The 15680-nt window shown below is 44.5% G+C and overlaps 1 protein-coding gene across 4 annotated transcripts in view; it reads left to right on the top strand.

Moving 5' to 3' along the window:
• The window catches only part of ZFYVE16 (zinc finger FYVE-type containing 16), an 88647-nt gene that overhangs the window by 49780 nt on the left and 23187 nt on the right, over positions 1-15680 (top strand). For all 4 annotated transcript variants that reach the window (XM_006124320.4, XM_075932214.1, XM_025185282.2 and 1 more), the window contains 3 exons: positions 6144-6266; positions 13594-13749; positions 15171-15395. In XM_006124320.4, coding sequence (XP_006124382.2) covers positions 6144-6266; positions 13594-13749; positions 15171-15395 — 504 coding nt within the window. The remainder of the gene's footprint in view (positions 1-6143; positions 6267-13593; positions 13750-15170; positions 15396-15680) is intronic.

Raw genomic sequence — 15680 nt, 5'->3', positions numbered from 1 at the left:
GGTTTAATAAAGAGAAATGCAAAGTGCTCCACTTAGGAAGGAACAATCAGTTCCATACATACAAGATGGGAAGCGACTGTCTAGGAAGGAGCATGGCAGAAAGGGATCTAGGGGTCATAGTGGACCACAAGTTGAATATGAGTCAACAGTGTGATGCTGTTGCAAAAAAAGCAAATATGATTCTAGGTTGTATCAACAGGTGTGTTGTAAGCAAAACTCGTGAAGTCATTCTGCCGCTCTATTCTGCACTAGTTAGGCCTCAGCTGGAGTACTGTGTCCAGTTCTGGGCGCCACATTTCAAGAAAGATGTGGAGAAATTGGAAAGGGTACAGAGAAGAGCGACAAGAATGATTAAAGGTCTAGAGAACATGACCTATGAAGCCAGGCTTCATAAACTGGGCTTGTTTAGTTTGGAAAAAAGAAGATTAAGAGGGGACATGATAGCGGTTTTCAAATATCTAAAAGGGTGTCACAAGGAGGAAGGAGAAAATGTGTTCCTCTTGGTTTCTGTGGACAGGACAAGGAGTAATGGGCTTAAAGTGCAGCAGGGGAGGTTTAGATTGGACATAAGGAAAAAAATCCTAACTGTCAGGGTGGTCAAATATTGGAATAAATTTTGAAGGGAGGTGGTGGAATCTCCCTCTCTGGAGATATTTAAGAACAAGTTAGATAGACATCTGTCCGGGATGGTGTAGGTGGAGCTTGGTCCTGCCTTGAGGGCGGGGGGCTGGACTCGATGACCTCTTGAGGTCCCTTCCAGTCCTATTATTCTATGATTCTATGATTGAGTACTTGTAGCCAAATTAGTTCTCATATTGTGTATATATAGTTAAGATTATGTTTTCAAATGTGCTTTACTTCATATTTATCAACATTAAATTTCATTTGCCATTTTGTTGCCCAATCACTTGGTGAAGTCTTTTTGAAGCTCTTTACCGTCTGCTTTGGTCTTAACTATCTTGAGCAGTTTGGTATCATCTGCAAATTTTGCCACCTTACTATTTACCCCTTTCTCTAGATCATTTATAATAGGATGGGTCCCAGGACAGACCCTTGGGGGACCCCACTAGTTACCTCTCTCCACTCGAAAAACTTACCATTTGTTCCTGTCCTTTGTTTCCTATCTTTTAACCAGTTATCAATCAACGAAAGGACCTTCCCTCTTATCCCATGACAGCTTACTTTACTTAAAAGCTTTTGGTGAGGGACTTTGTCAAAGGCTTTCTGGAAAATAAGTATACTACATCCACTGCATCCCCCTTGTCCATATGTATGTTGACCCCCTCAAAGAACTCTAGCAGATTAGTAAGGCATGATTTCCCATTACAGAAACCATGTTGACTTCCCCCCAACAAATTATATTCATCCATTTATCTGACAATTTTATTCTTTACTATAATTTCAGCTAATTTGCCCGGTACTGACATTAGACTTATTGGTCTGTAATTGCCAGGATCATCTCTAGCGCCCTTTTTAAATGTTGGTGTCAGTTTGCTATCTTCCAATCATTAGGTACAGAAGCTGATTTAAAGGATAGGTTACAAAGCACAGTTAATAGTTTTACAACTTCCCATTTGAGTTTTTAGAACTCTTGGGTGAGTGCCATCTAGTCCCGGTGACTTGTTACAGTTAAGTTTATCAATTTGTTCCAAAACCTCTTCTAATGACACCTCAATCTGGGACAATTCCTCAGATTTGTCAAATAAAAAGAAGGGCTCAGGTTTGGGAATCTCCCCAATATCCTCAGCTGTAAAGACTGAAGTAAAGAATTCATTTGGCTTCTCCGCTATGACTTCATCATATTTGAGGGCTCCTTTAGCATCTCGATCGTCTAAGAGCCCCACTGGTTGTTTAGCAGTCTTTCTGCTTCTGATGTACTTAAACATTTTACTATTACTTTCTGAGTTTTTTGGCTAGCTGTTCTTCAAACTCTTTTTTGTTGGCTTTTCTTATTATATTTTTACACTTACCTTGACACAGTTTATGCTCCTTTCTATTTTCCTCACTAAGGGTACGTCTAGACTACATGCCTCTGTCGCCAGAGGCATGTAGATTAGGCTACCAGACATAGTAAAACGAAGCGGCGATTTAAATCAGCTGTTTGTCGGCTCAGCGCGATAGTCTGGACACGCGGGTGTCGACATCAAAGGTATTTGTCGACCACCCAGGTATGCCTCCTGGGATGAGATTTACCTGGGTGGTCGACAAATACCTTTGATGTCGACACCTGCGCGTCCAGACTATCACGCTGAGCCGACAAACAGCTGACTAGCTGTTTGTCGGCTCAGCGCGGCAGCCATGTAAATTTAAATGAAGCGGCGATTATTTAAATCGCCGCTTCATTTTACTATGTCTGGTAGCCTAATCTACATGCCTCTGGCGACAGAGACATGTAGTCTAGACGTACCCTAAGATTTGACTTCCACTTTTTAAAAGAGGTCTTTTTATCTGCCACTGCTTCTTTTACCTGGTTGTTAAGCCACAGTGGCATTTGTTTGGTTGGTTTACTGTTTTATTTTTTTTTAATTTGGGATATACATTTAAGTTGGGCCTTTAGTATAGTGTCTTTGAAAAGTTTCCATGCAAGTTGCAGAGATTTTACTTTTGTCTCTGTTCCTTTTAATTTCTGTTTAACTTCCTCATTTTTGTGTAGTTCCCCTTTCTGAAATTAAATGCCACAGTGCTGGGCTGCTGAGGTGTTTTTTCCCATCACAGGGATGTTAAATTTTATTACATTATGGTCACTATTTCCAAGCAGTCCAGTTAGATTGACCTCTTGTACCAGATCCTGCACTCCACTTAGGGCTAAATCAAGAATAGCCTCTCTCCTTGTGGAGTCCAGAACCAGCTGCTCCAAGAAGCAGTCATTTAATGTATCAAGAAATTTTATCTCTGCATTGTGTCCTGAGGTGATGTGTACCCAGTCAATATGGGGATAGTTGAAATGCCCCACTATTGAGTGTTTTAGTTTGATAGCCTCTCTAATCTCCCTTAGCATTTCATAGTCACTATCACTGTCGTGATCAGGAGGTTGATAATATAGCCCTACAGCTATATTCTTAATCTTGGAGCATGGAATTACTATCCATAAAGATTCTATGGAACATTTTGACTTATTTAAGATTTTTACTTCATGGTCTTTTACATATAGTGCCACTTGCCCACCAGCATGACCTGCTCTGTCCTTCCAATATATTTTGTACTCTGGTATGACTGTGTCCCATCCATTGTCCTCATTCCACCAAGTTTTCATGATGCCTAGTATATCAGTATCTTCCTTTAAAACTAGTCATTCCGGTTACCCATTTTACTATTTAGATTTCTAGCATTTGTGTATAAGCACTTTAATAATTTGCCACCTTGTCACAGCAAGGTGGGGGAAACAGGAGCTGGTGCTGGAGGAGCCAGCTCAAAAGCTGATTCCTGCCAAAACGATCTCTTCAGTACTGCCTGCTCTCCCCTTTTCCCCGCCTGCTGCTTCTATCAGAGGCAGTGGGGGAGAGAACGGGGAGGCTGCTACTGAAGCAGTCTGCTCACTCTGGTGCAATATGTTGCACCTCTGCATTTTAAATGTAGTAAGACCCTGGCAGCTCTTACTACAAATTCAGAATTATGGTGCGGGTGGCTCCTGGAGCTGGCATGAGCTGGGACTACTTAGTCATGGCTCCTGGAGCTACCCCTGCTGCAACTCTGCAGTGCTACCCTTACCGACTAATCATGTAGTTCATACAAATTGTATCTACTAAATGATTACCCAGATGAGCACAATTTAACATCTTTCGCATAGAACTGCACAGGTAATCCCAAACTCCAATCCCCTTCTTCCTCCCTTCTGGGACAGGAGACCTGGGAATACGAGGAACTTTGAGTAGCAATTTTTTTTAATGAATTGCAAGAGTCTCCTGTATAGACTCTTTATTTCCAGTCCACTGATTGATTTGCCTCCCTAATCCTGTTTTCCAAGTAATGAAGTCTAATTAAGGTTGCCAGGTTTCCGGTATTGTACCAGACAGTCCGGTATTTGTGTGCTCTGGTTTAAAAAAAAAAAAAAAATTAGAAAATACTAGATGGCTGTGTCTAGACTGCATCCCTTTTACGTAAAAGGGATGCAAAATAGATACATTGCAATTGCAAATGAAGCGGGGATTTAAATCCCCCCCTCTTCATTTGCGTAAAAATGGCTGCCGCTTTTTTCTGGCTTGGAGCTTTGCCAGAAAAAAGCGCCAGTCTAGACGCGGATCTTTCAGAAAATAAAGCCTTTTCCGAAAGATCCCTTATTCCTCTTAAAGGCCAGCTGTGCTTTCTTTCCCCACCAGCTGTGCTTCCTGATCCCCCGCCCCCTGCCAGCTTAGCTTCCTGCTCCCCCTTCCTCGCGGCTCCCCCATCCTCAGCTGTGCTTCCCGCACCCCCCCCTTACTCCAGGCCAGGCCAGCCCCGCCCCCTTCCGGCCGGTCCCCTACTCCCCCGATATCCTGCGGCCAGCCCCGTTCCACCCGACTAGCCCTGCTTCCTGTTGCCCCCCCATCTCCTCCGGCCAGCCCTGTTACTGCCCCCCATTAGCTGTTTCCAGCCCCCCCCTTCCCGGCCAGCACCGCTCCCTTCCTGGATGCGCCCCTCCCCCCCCAATGAAACATGTTCGGATGTGTGTTTTCCCCCCCTCCCCCTCCCTCAACAACTTTGGTCTCTCCCCCCCCCCCCTTTTTTTTCCCTTCAACAAAATTTTTTCCTGGTGGGGTTTTTTTTGGGGAGGAGGGTGTTGGGTATTTTTTTTTTTTTTCAGCCATCTGGCAATCCAAGGCCTAATCCATGTTCAGTTATTCATGTCAAGCTAGGCCTATGTTCAGCAAACTAATTGTGACTCTGAAGCTGCTGGCAAGATCCCAGTATGTTCGTTATGACTTCAGAACATACTACTTTCTGACTCTATGAATGTAATATGGTCCAGTCATCTTCTAAACAAATGCGATATCACTGTTCATTGGTTGCTATATATATGCCTCGGGCTTAAGAAAATGTGTTTTAGCAGTTACTGTAAGTAAAAAGATTGATGTTTCAAGTACCATATTTCATATATTATACAGGCAGACCCCGACTTACGCGGATCCAACTTACGTCGGATCCGCACTTACGAACGGGTCTTTCTCGCCCCGGAGGTCGAGGTGGCGGATTGCTACCTGCGAGCTCCGGGGCGAGAAAGGCCCGTTAGTAAGCTGCTCCGGTGCCCCTGGTCTGCTGGAGACCGTCTCCAGCAGACCAGGGGCACCGGGCGGGTTCCCGCGCTTCTGCGGCTTCAGTTCCGGTGCCTGTGGTCTGCTGTGGACCATCCCCAGCAGACCACAGGCACCGGGACTGAAGCAGCAGCCACGGCGGGGTCCCGCGCCTCTGAGACTTTGCCAGAGCAAAGCCTCAGAGGCGCGGCACCCCGCTGCCGCTGCGGCTCTGCTCCCCGTGTCCCTGGTCTGCTGGGGGGGGAGGGGCGCAGCTAGTGTGCCCCCCCCCCTCCCCAGCAGACCAGGCTTTTGTTTTCGACCCTGGGGCAGAGCAGCTGGGGCGCTGCCGATTGGTCCTGCAGCGCCGCTCTGGGCACTACTGGACCAACCTGGCAGTACCCCAGCTGCTCTGCCCCAGGTCCTGATTCAGCCGCTGCTGGTCAGTTTCAGCAGCGGCTGAATCAGGACGCCTGGGGCAGAGCAGATGGGGTGCTGCTGGGTTGGTCCAGTAGCACCGAGGAGCGGCGCTACTGGAGCAACCCAGCAGCACCCCAGCTGCTCTGCCCCAGGCGTCCCCAAGTCAGCTTCTGCTGAAACTGACCAGCGCTGACTACAGGAAGCCCGAGGCAGAGTTGCTCTGCCCCGGGCTTCCTGGAATCAGCTGCTGATCAGTTTCAGCAGCAGCTGACTTGGGGATGCCTGGGGTTCTTAAGTTGATTCTGTATGTAAGTCAGAACTGTTGGTCTGTTTCAGCAGCGGCTGAATCTGGACGCCAGTTCCGACTTACATACAGATTCAACTTAAGAACAAACCTACAGTTCCTATCTTGTACGTAACCCGGGGATTGCCTGTAGTCTGTAATGTCTTTTATAGATGGAGAAGAAATGGATATTGGCTGGTATGTTGAATTAATCCAGGCCTTATCTTATTTAGATCCTCTGGTGGAAGAACACCCATCTCATCAGCAGGTCATCTTGCTTCTTGGAGAAGATGGACCTAATCCATTAACATTCATCCTAAATGCAAACCTCCTTGTGAATGTCAAGTTAGTATCTTGTAAGTAGGCAGTATACATTCTTTCCCTTTATTTATGTATGTTCTGTGGTTCATTGTTTGAAATGTGAAAACACTGAATTTACTTATCTGGGTGATGAGCAGATGTTCATACATTCTCACAGTTGAGAGATGTGCTTCCTTATTTTATCCCATCTGTAAATTTTAAGGTTTTTAAAGTAACTTATCCAATGTGCTTCCAAGAATCTTTAAACCCCTTTTGTAATTCATGTGCCTACTTGGTTGTCATATCCTTTGTAGAATAAACCCTGGGCTATATTCACCATAACAATATCTTTCATAGGAAAGGAATAAAAATTCTTTTCTATATGAATGCTTTCCCGATAAATGTGTTCTGTATTTTGTATGCACTTTGTACACAGCTTGAATACTTATTTATGTAAGGTGCTGTCTAACTGGGATTCTTTTATCTCTAGGTTTTAATAAAGCTCAGGAGACCTTGCTGTGTAAATTAATGAAAGGATACTTCTGTTCCTATTACAGCAATTTCAGATTTGAGGGTTGTGATTGATACTCAAATGAACGTTAGCTTTTATTAGGACTGTCTATAGTGTATGTGTTTGGGGGTTTCTTGCTGTGTGCTGAGCTTGTGTTTGGCTGTTTGGTTTTTTTTTCCCCTTTTACTTCCCCCCACACATCCCACCCCCACAGAGCGTGTACTGTGGCTGACAGGTGGAAGCTGTGAGCTTCTAATCAGGGTTTGAAATCTAGAAGCCTCTGCTCCTTGGTTGAGCCTTAGCCCCTCCCCCTGATTATCAGGAAGTCCAGGGCGTTATAAAGGAGTGAGTCAGAGACCAGGGAGCTTGCAAACAGGGACTGCAAACAGCGAGTTTTGAGAGAGAGTTGAGAAGGGGACGAGGTACACTCACTGTTCTTGAAAATCTTTTCACTACACTCCTGCCCTTCAAGGAGGCATTTAATAACATCTGAGGAATCTCTCAGAAGGAATGCAGATATTAATAGTGATAGGTAACAACAGCAGACATGCAAAGCATGTGCCATGTTTGTCTTCCTCCTGGAAGAAAGAAGGGATTTCGTAGTAAATGCAAGCTGGTCACCATTTTGGAAAAAAAAATTAGAGGACTTGAGGTCCAAGTATTGATCCTACGTTCCATCAGAGAGGATGAAGACTTGCTCAATAGTAGGCAGTGTTTAATCCTGCAGGCACAGCAGACTGAAGAGCCAGTGAGGGCAGTGAAGGACAAGGAAGAAAACTGGCAGCATGTAATCTTTAGAAGAAGGAGGCGGCCAACTCAGGTATCCCCCATTGCTGTAGAGGTAAGTAACCGCTTTCAAGCTCTCTCAATAGGCACTGCGGTAGAGAAGGCTTTGGTAGGGATCTCTCAGGGAAGAAATCCGAAGATAACACCATCTAGCAGAAGGCACGGGATGCATAGTCCTAGCGATGGGGGTTCCATGACCACCACCCCCAAAAGGAAGATGATGGGTGGTAGTGGTTGGGGACTCCCTCCTAAGACGCACGGAGTCATCCATCTGCTGTCCAGACCTGGAATCTCAAGAAGTGTGCTGCCTACCAGGAGCTCGCATTTAGGATGTGACCAAAAGTTCCCAAACTGATCAAACCTTCGGATCGCTACTTCTTCCTGCTTCTCCATGTCAGAACTAACTATACGGCCAAGAATAACCTTGAGCAGGTCACAGCAGATTATGTAGTGCTGGGAAGAAGGATCAAAGCATTTGAAGCGCAAGTAGCGTTCTCGTCTGTCCTCCCTGTTGAAGGAAAAGGTCTGGGTATGGATCGTCAAATTGAGGAAGTAAATGTGTGGATGCGCAGGTGATGTCAGAGAGAGGACTTTGGTTTCTTCAACCATGGGACTCTGTTCCGGGCACAACGATTGTTAGGAAGAGATGGGATCCACCTAACCAAGAGAGGAAAGAGCATTTTCGCGGACAGGCTTGCAAACCTAGTGAGGAGGGCTTAAACAAGATTTATTGGGGGATGGTGACCAAAACCCTGAAGTAAGTGGGGAAGTTGGATACCGGGAAGAAACATGAGAAGGAATGAGCAACAAGGGAGGACCTCGATTCGGATGGAGATGGTAGGGCCATCAACTGGTTATCTAAGGTGTTTGTACACAAATGCCAGAAGCTTGGGAAACAGGAAGAATTAGAAGTCCTGTCAAAGAACTGTGATTGGAATAACAGAGACTTGGTGGGATGACTCGCAAGACTGGAGCACTGTCATGGAAGGATATAAACTGTTCAGGAAGAACAGGCGAAGGAGACAAGGAGGAGGAGTTGCGTTGTACATAAGAGAGCAGTATGATTGCTCAGAGCTCCAGTATATAGAGGGAGAAAAGACTTGGGTTAAGTCTAGAGTGTATGGGTTAAGTCTAGAGGTGGAAGCAACAGGGGTGATGTTGTAGTTGGTGTCTGCTATAGACCACCAGATCAGGTGGATGAAGTAGACGAGGCTTTCTTCGGACAACTGAGAGAAGCTTCCAGATCACAGGCCCTGGTTTTCATGGGGTCCTTTAATCACCCTGACATCCATTGAGACACCAGTACAGCAGTACACAGACAATCCAGGAAGATTTTGGAGAATGTGGGGGATGATAACTTCTTGCTACAAGTGCTGAAGAAACCAACCAGGGGCCGTGCGCAGCTTGACCTGCTGCTCACAAATAGGGAGGAACTAATAGGGGAAGTAGAGGTGGGTGACAGCCTGGGAAGCAGTGATCATGAGATGCTAGATTTCAGGATCCTGACCAAAGGAAGAAAGGAGGGTAGTAAAATACACACCTTGGACTTCAGAAAAGCAGACTTTGACTCCCTCAGAGAACTGATGGGCAAGATTCCCTGGGATGCTAACATGAAGGGGAAAGGAGGCCAGGAGAGCTGGCAGTATTTTAAAGAAGCCTTATTAAAGGCACAGGAACAAATGATACTGATATGCAGCAAGAAAAGCAAATATGGTAGGTGACCTGATTGGCTTATCAGGGAAATTCTTGGTGAGCTTAAACACAAAAAGGAAGCTTATAAGAAGAGGAAAATGGGACAGATGTCTAGGGAGGAGTATAAATATATTGCTCGAGAATGCAGGGGAGTAAACAGGAAGGTGAAAGCACAATTGGAATTGCAGCTAGCAAGGGATGTGAAGGGTAACAAGACAGGTTTCCACAGGCATGTTAGCAATAAGAGGGTGATGAGAGAGGGTTTGGGGCCCTTACTGGATGAGGGAGGTAATCTAGTGACAGATGATGTAGGAAAAGTTCAAGTACTCGATGTTTTCTTTGCCTCTGTCTTCACAGACAAGGTCAGCTCCCAGACAAATGCTCTAGGCAACGCAGTATGGGAAAAGAGGTGGACAGCTTTTGGTGGGGAAAGAACACGTTAGGAACTATTTAGTAAAGCTAAACATACACAAATCCATGAGCCCGGATTTAATGCATCCAAGGATACTGAGGGAGTTGGCAAATGTCATTGCAGAGACTTTGGTCATTATCTTCAAAAACTCGTCGAGATCGAGAGAGATCCCGGATGATTGGAAAAACACCAAATGGTAGTGCCCATCTTTAAAAAAGGGAAGAAGGATGGATCCAGGGAACTACAGACCAGTCAGCCTTACCTAAGTCCCCAGAAAAATGATGGGGGGGATCCTCAAGGAGTCCATTTTGAAGCACTTGGAAGAGGGGAAACTGATCAGGAATAGTCAACATGGATTCATGAAGGGCAAGTCGTGCCTGACCAATCTGATTAGCTTCTGTGATGAGGTAACTGGCTCTGTGATATGGGAAAGTCAGTGGATGTGATATACCTTGACTTTAGCAAAGCTTTTAATACGATCTCCCACAATATTCTTGCCAGCAAGTTAAGGGAATATGGATTGGATAAATGAACTGTAAAATGGATAGAACGCTGGCTAGACTGTCGGGCCTAACAGGTAGTGATCAATGGCTCAATCTCAGGTTGGCGGTCGGTTTCTAGTGGAGTGCCCCAAGGATCTGTCCTTGGACCGGTTTTGTTCAACATCTTTATTAATGACCTGGATGAGAGGATGGATTGCACCCTCAGCAAGTTCGCAGATGACACTAAGCTAGGGGGAGAGATAGATATGCTGGAGGGCAGGGAGAGGGTCCAGAGTGACCTGGACAGATTAGAGGATTGGGACAAAAGAAATCTGATGAGGTTCAACAAGGACAAGTGTAGAGTCCTGCACTTGGGACGGAAGAATCCCAAGCATAGTTACAAGCTGGGGACCAACTGGTTAAGTAGCAGTTCTGCAGAAAAGGACCTGGGGATTACAGTGGATGAGAAGCTGAATATGAGTCAACAGTCTGCGCTTGTAGCCAAGAAGGCTAATGGCATATTAGGGTACATTAGGAGGAGCATTGCCAGCAGATCCAGAGAAGTGATTATTCCCCTTTATTCAGCTTTGGTGAGGCCGCATCTACAATATTGTGTCCAGTTCTGGGCCCTCCACTACAGAAAGAATGACGACGCATTGGAGAGGTTCCAGCGGAGGTTGACCAAAATGATTAGGGGGCTGGAGCGCATGACAGATGAGGAAAGACTGAGGGATTTGGATTTGTTTAGTTTGCAAAAGAGAAGAGTCAGGGGGGATTTGATAGCAGCCTTCAACTTCCTGAACGGAGGTTCCAAAGAGGATGGAGAAAGGCTGTTCACTGTCGTGATGGATGGCAGAACAAGGAGTAGTGGTCTCAAGTTACAGTGGGAGAGGTCTAGGTTGGATATTAGGAAAAACTATTTCACTAGGAGGCTGGAGAAGTACTGGAATGGGTTTCCTAGGGAGGTGCTGGAATCTCCATCCCTAGAGGTTTTTAAGTCTCGGCTTGACAAAGCACTGGCTGGGTTGATTTGGTTGGGACTAGCTGGAGTTACCTGGCGTTGCTCGGGCCTACTCCCCACAAGCCAGTTTGCTTCCCCCCCTCCCCTGCCAGTCCTGCCTCCTGCTGGCTGGTTCTCCTCCTCCCAATCTCCCCCGGCCAGCCCCACTCCCGTCAGCCGCCCCCCACCCCCACCTCAATCTCTCCCGACCAGCTCTGCTTCCCGCCGGCCACCCCTTCTCCCCCCCAACCAGCTCTGCTTCCCGCTGGCCGCCCTTCTCCCAATCTCCCCTGGCCCCCCTCCTCCCCGCCAACTCTGCTTCCCGGTCTCCCCCCCCTTCCTCCTGGTCAGTTCTGCTCACTTCTCGGTCGATTCCTCTCCCCTTCCCCCCGCCCCTGATCAAGTGTGTCTGTGTGGTTTTTTTTTATTTTATTTTTATTTTTTTATTTAAAGACTGCCTGGTAACTGTAGCTGTGGGGGGCAGGACAGCTGCCCAAGCTGTTGTGCGTGTCGGGTTGGAGTTAGTCCCGGACAGAGCTGGGGGCCGCAGGTGGCAAGCTCGTGACCTAGGTTGGGCAGCGCAGTGCAGCGGGTTATTTTATATTTTTACAGGTTGAGATCGGGCCCGATGAGGTCCAAAAGTACCTTAAAACCTTCTCCTGGAGGAAAGGTTATCCCCTGCAAAATTTGATTGCGGTAGCTCTTATAGTGTCCAAGATATTAGAGCACAAACATACAAACATTTTCCTTTATATGTTAGATTGGTCCTGCCTTTGGCAGAGAGCTGGGCTTGATGACCTTCTGAGGTTTCTTCCAGCTCTATGATTATGACTCTATAAGATGTTGTGGACAAAAGAGCCAATGTAAATTTGTGGGATGTATAAATCGGGGCATGTTGAGTAGAAGTGGAGAAGTTATTTTACCTTTGTATTTGGAACTGGTGTGACTGTGGCTGGAACACTGCTCAGTTCCAGCATTCACAATTTAAGAATGATGTTGATAAATGGAGAGGGATCAGAGAAGATCCACAAGAATGATTAAGGGACTAGAAAGCATGCCTTTATAGGCAGACTGTATTAGGGTGCTCAATTATTTAGTTCAAAAATGAGAAGGTTCAAGGGTGACATAAAATACAGTTGGTAACTACCCATATAGGGAACAAATTTTTAATAATATGGACTTTCTAGTCTAGCAGAAGAAGGTATAACATGATGTAGTGGCTAGAAGTTGAAGCTAGACAAATTCAGGCTGGAAATAAGGTAAATTTTTGATAGTAAGGCTAAAAAAACCCATTAGAACAACTTATCAAGGTACTGGCAGATTCTCTATGACTGACCATTTTTAAATGAAGATTGGATTTTTTTTTTCTGAGAGATGCTCTAGGAATTAATTTGGGAAAGTCCTATGGCCTGTATTACAGAGGATGTCAGACTAGATAATCACAGTGGTCCTATCTGACCTTTATTATTAAAATGAGTTTTTGATGTCCTGTTCATTAGTAACTTAAACAGAAATGTAGCACCTATGTGTAGCATACTTATTTATCCAAGAAGTTATGATAAATGAAGACCTATCAGTGATGTGGAAGAGGAAATGTGTACACGTTTACATGCAAGGCCCCTCTCCAGCTCTATTGCCTCTGATAGAGAGGCAACAGCGCCAGGAGGGGGCATCAGGTGGGAGCCAGTATGTATGGGGAGCTAGCTTTTTAAGCTAGGTCCCCACGCATACTGATTCCGCAGAGCCATCTCTTCTCCTCCTTCTCCCCGCCCCCCATGGTTTGAATTTGTTAGTGGTTACACGTTTACGTCAACACATTTTTAACATCCCTAATATGTACTACTTGTTTCATTCAAATATACAAGCCTATGCCTAGGCTTCCACAGTGAAATTTGCCTTTGCAATTAAAACTTTAATTTGCACTTTGATTCAGTGAGGAAGCAAGTGTGTACCATTTCTTCAGAATCTGTATCCTGTCAGTTTTGTTGATGCCCATTAGTCAACTATCTTGTTCAGTGTTTCTGATTTGTGATGTTTCCCCTGAGTCTTTAGATCAGTTTTTCTCAAACTGTGCTCCGCGGAGCCCAAGGGCTCTGCAAGACATCTCCAGGGGCTCCGCGAGGTTGACAAACTGGAAACATCGATAGGTACAACACATACTATCAGTGGACCGCTGGGGCTCTGCATAAATTTTTACGCATGTAAAGGGCTCTGGAGCCCAAAAAGTTTGAGAACTGCTGCTCTAGATGATACGGCGTGAGAAAAGTGTCCGTATGAGAGCTACTCTTTCCTGTGCAGTGGGTTATCCAGTGCTTTCTGAAATTTCAGGTAATTGTTTTTAAAGTTGTAGAGAGCAATATTGCACTGAAAGGATTAAAGGGATAGAGGTCCACAGGTTATTTATTCCAACTTGTAATTTGGATTCTAAAATCGAATACCAAATAGGGGAATCTTTTAAAAAAAAAAAAACAAAAAAAACTTTTTTTTTCTTATCACTAAGATTCTTCAGAAGAATGCTGGTACTTCGCAACAAACGGATTACATGGCTTGGGTCAGGCAGAAATTATCATTATGTTGTTGTGTTTGCCAAATGAAGATGTTATTCCTAAAGAAATATTCACGTTGTTTGTTAACATATATAAGGATGCAGTGAAAGGTATGGAGTTTTAATTTGTAGCTTAAGATATCTTATTGCTGACATATTCTAAGAAGGTTCCTACCAATTTTGTTTGAAAGTTCTCAGCACTCATAACTATTTTCTCAGCTTCTGTCAAAGTTATACAGGCGATTTAATTTAGGAATGTTTCATTTTTTTTCACTATACTATAAGCTACCACACTGCATTTTTGTCTCATCCGTTTTAAAAAAAAACAAACTTTGGTATGATGGGTTGTAGATGTAAATGCTTTGAGCCCTGGTCCAGCAAGACAAGAGCTGTCCTGAATAGGGATGTGAATGCTTTTCTGGATGTGGTTAACCAGCGACCAAGCTGGAGTGGGCCCCCTACCTATACTCTTTGTGATTAACTGGTTAAACATAATGTTTAACTAGCTAACTGATTAAACAGGGTTTTACATCCCTAACTTTAAATAGTTAAGTACATGCTTAAATGGTTTCTTGAATTAGAGCTTGATTGGAAAAACTTAACTAATATTATGTACATAGACTTGCTGAACAGAATTTTTGTGAAATATCAATAGTTTTGTGAATGTTTTATTAAAAAGATCTGAGTTGGAAAAAAATGTTGTGAAACTGATAAAAGTGATAAAAACAAAATGCAATACCATGTTGATAGTACCAAAGCTCAAACACAATATTTTTAGTGCATTTGGCTTCTAAAAACAGCCAATTTTTAATGTACAAAACTATAAAGGACTTAAATAAGAGGAAAGGGTGAAGAAGGTCTGTATCCTGTTGTCCTGAAAAGCTGCAATATGCACCCTGTTGTTGTAAAAATGCACAAGCGAGATGATGATCACATTAGGGATGTTAAAATGTGGAGAACTGACTAGTTGAGTAGTCGATGGAATTTCTATTGACTAGTCGATGTGCATTTCAAAGGAGGAATGCGGAAGTGCCTAAGAGCTCTTACCCTGCTGACTCTGGGCTGCACATGGGTGCCTGCTTTGAAATGTACAACAGTCCCCAGTAGGGTGTCTTGTGCATTTCAAAGCCATAGAGCCGGGTTCCACGTGGCATCCTGTGGAAATGCTCCCGGGCTCCACAGCTGCCCCTTTGAAACACGGAGGTAGTATTTCAAAGGAGCAGCCGCTGCACAGCTGATCCCTGGCTCTGCTGTGTGGCCCCGCCGCTTTGAAGTACCCCTTTTGTCCCCCACATCTTCCCCTTTGCTGCTCTATCTTATAGAGACAGTAAGGGTGGGGGGGATAGGTTAGTCGACAGACTATTCGATAAGCAAGGCAGTTGCTTATCGGATAGCCTACTAGTCCTTAACATCCTTAGTTGACATAGTAACGGGTGGATTTCTTCCAGATACCAACATGTGTAAGAATGCATACTTCACCATGGAAAAAACCCTTAAATGTTAAGACTTTAACTACACTTTTCTTTTACTAGGAAAGTACATAGGAAACTTGGAAAATGTTACCTTCACTGAAAGCTTTCTTGGTAGCAAGGATCATGGAGGATTCCTATTTGTTGCACCAACTTTGCAGAAACTTGACAGTCTCCTGTTACCAAATAATCCTTTTCTTTGTGGCATTCTCATTCAGAAACTGGAAATACCATGGGCAAAGGTTTTTCCAATTCGTTTAATGTTGAGATTGGGAGCAGAATATGGGGGTAAGTTTTAACATTAAGTGTGTATGTTAAGGCCCAATCCTGCAAAGACATACGCACATGTAACTTTGTGCACTGTGAATGCTATTCCTTTCAAAAATTAAACATGAGTGTGATTCTCCAAAGGCTTGGGCCTTAAATTTGTATTTTTTACATCAAACCTGCTTTTGTTTGTTTTTGTTTTGTTTTAAAGTTTTGTAAATGTGGTTCAGATTTCATGCTGCTTGAACACCTTTTAAAACGGTATCAATTTAGTCAGGGTAGATGTACTTAAAATATCAGTTTTGA

Source organism: Pelodiscus sinensis, chromosome 6, assembly GCF_049634645.1.
Source record: "Pelodiscus sinensis isolate JC-2024 chromosome 6, ASM4963464v1, whole genome shotgun sequence".
Classification (NCBI taxonomy): domain Eukaryota; kingdom Metazoa; phylum Chordata; order Testudines; family Trionychidae; genus Pelodiscus; species Pelodiscus sinensis.
Note: the sequence above shows the minus strand (reverse complement) of the source record. Positions and strands in the feature narration are given on the sequence as shown.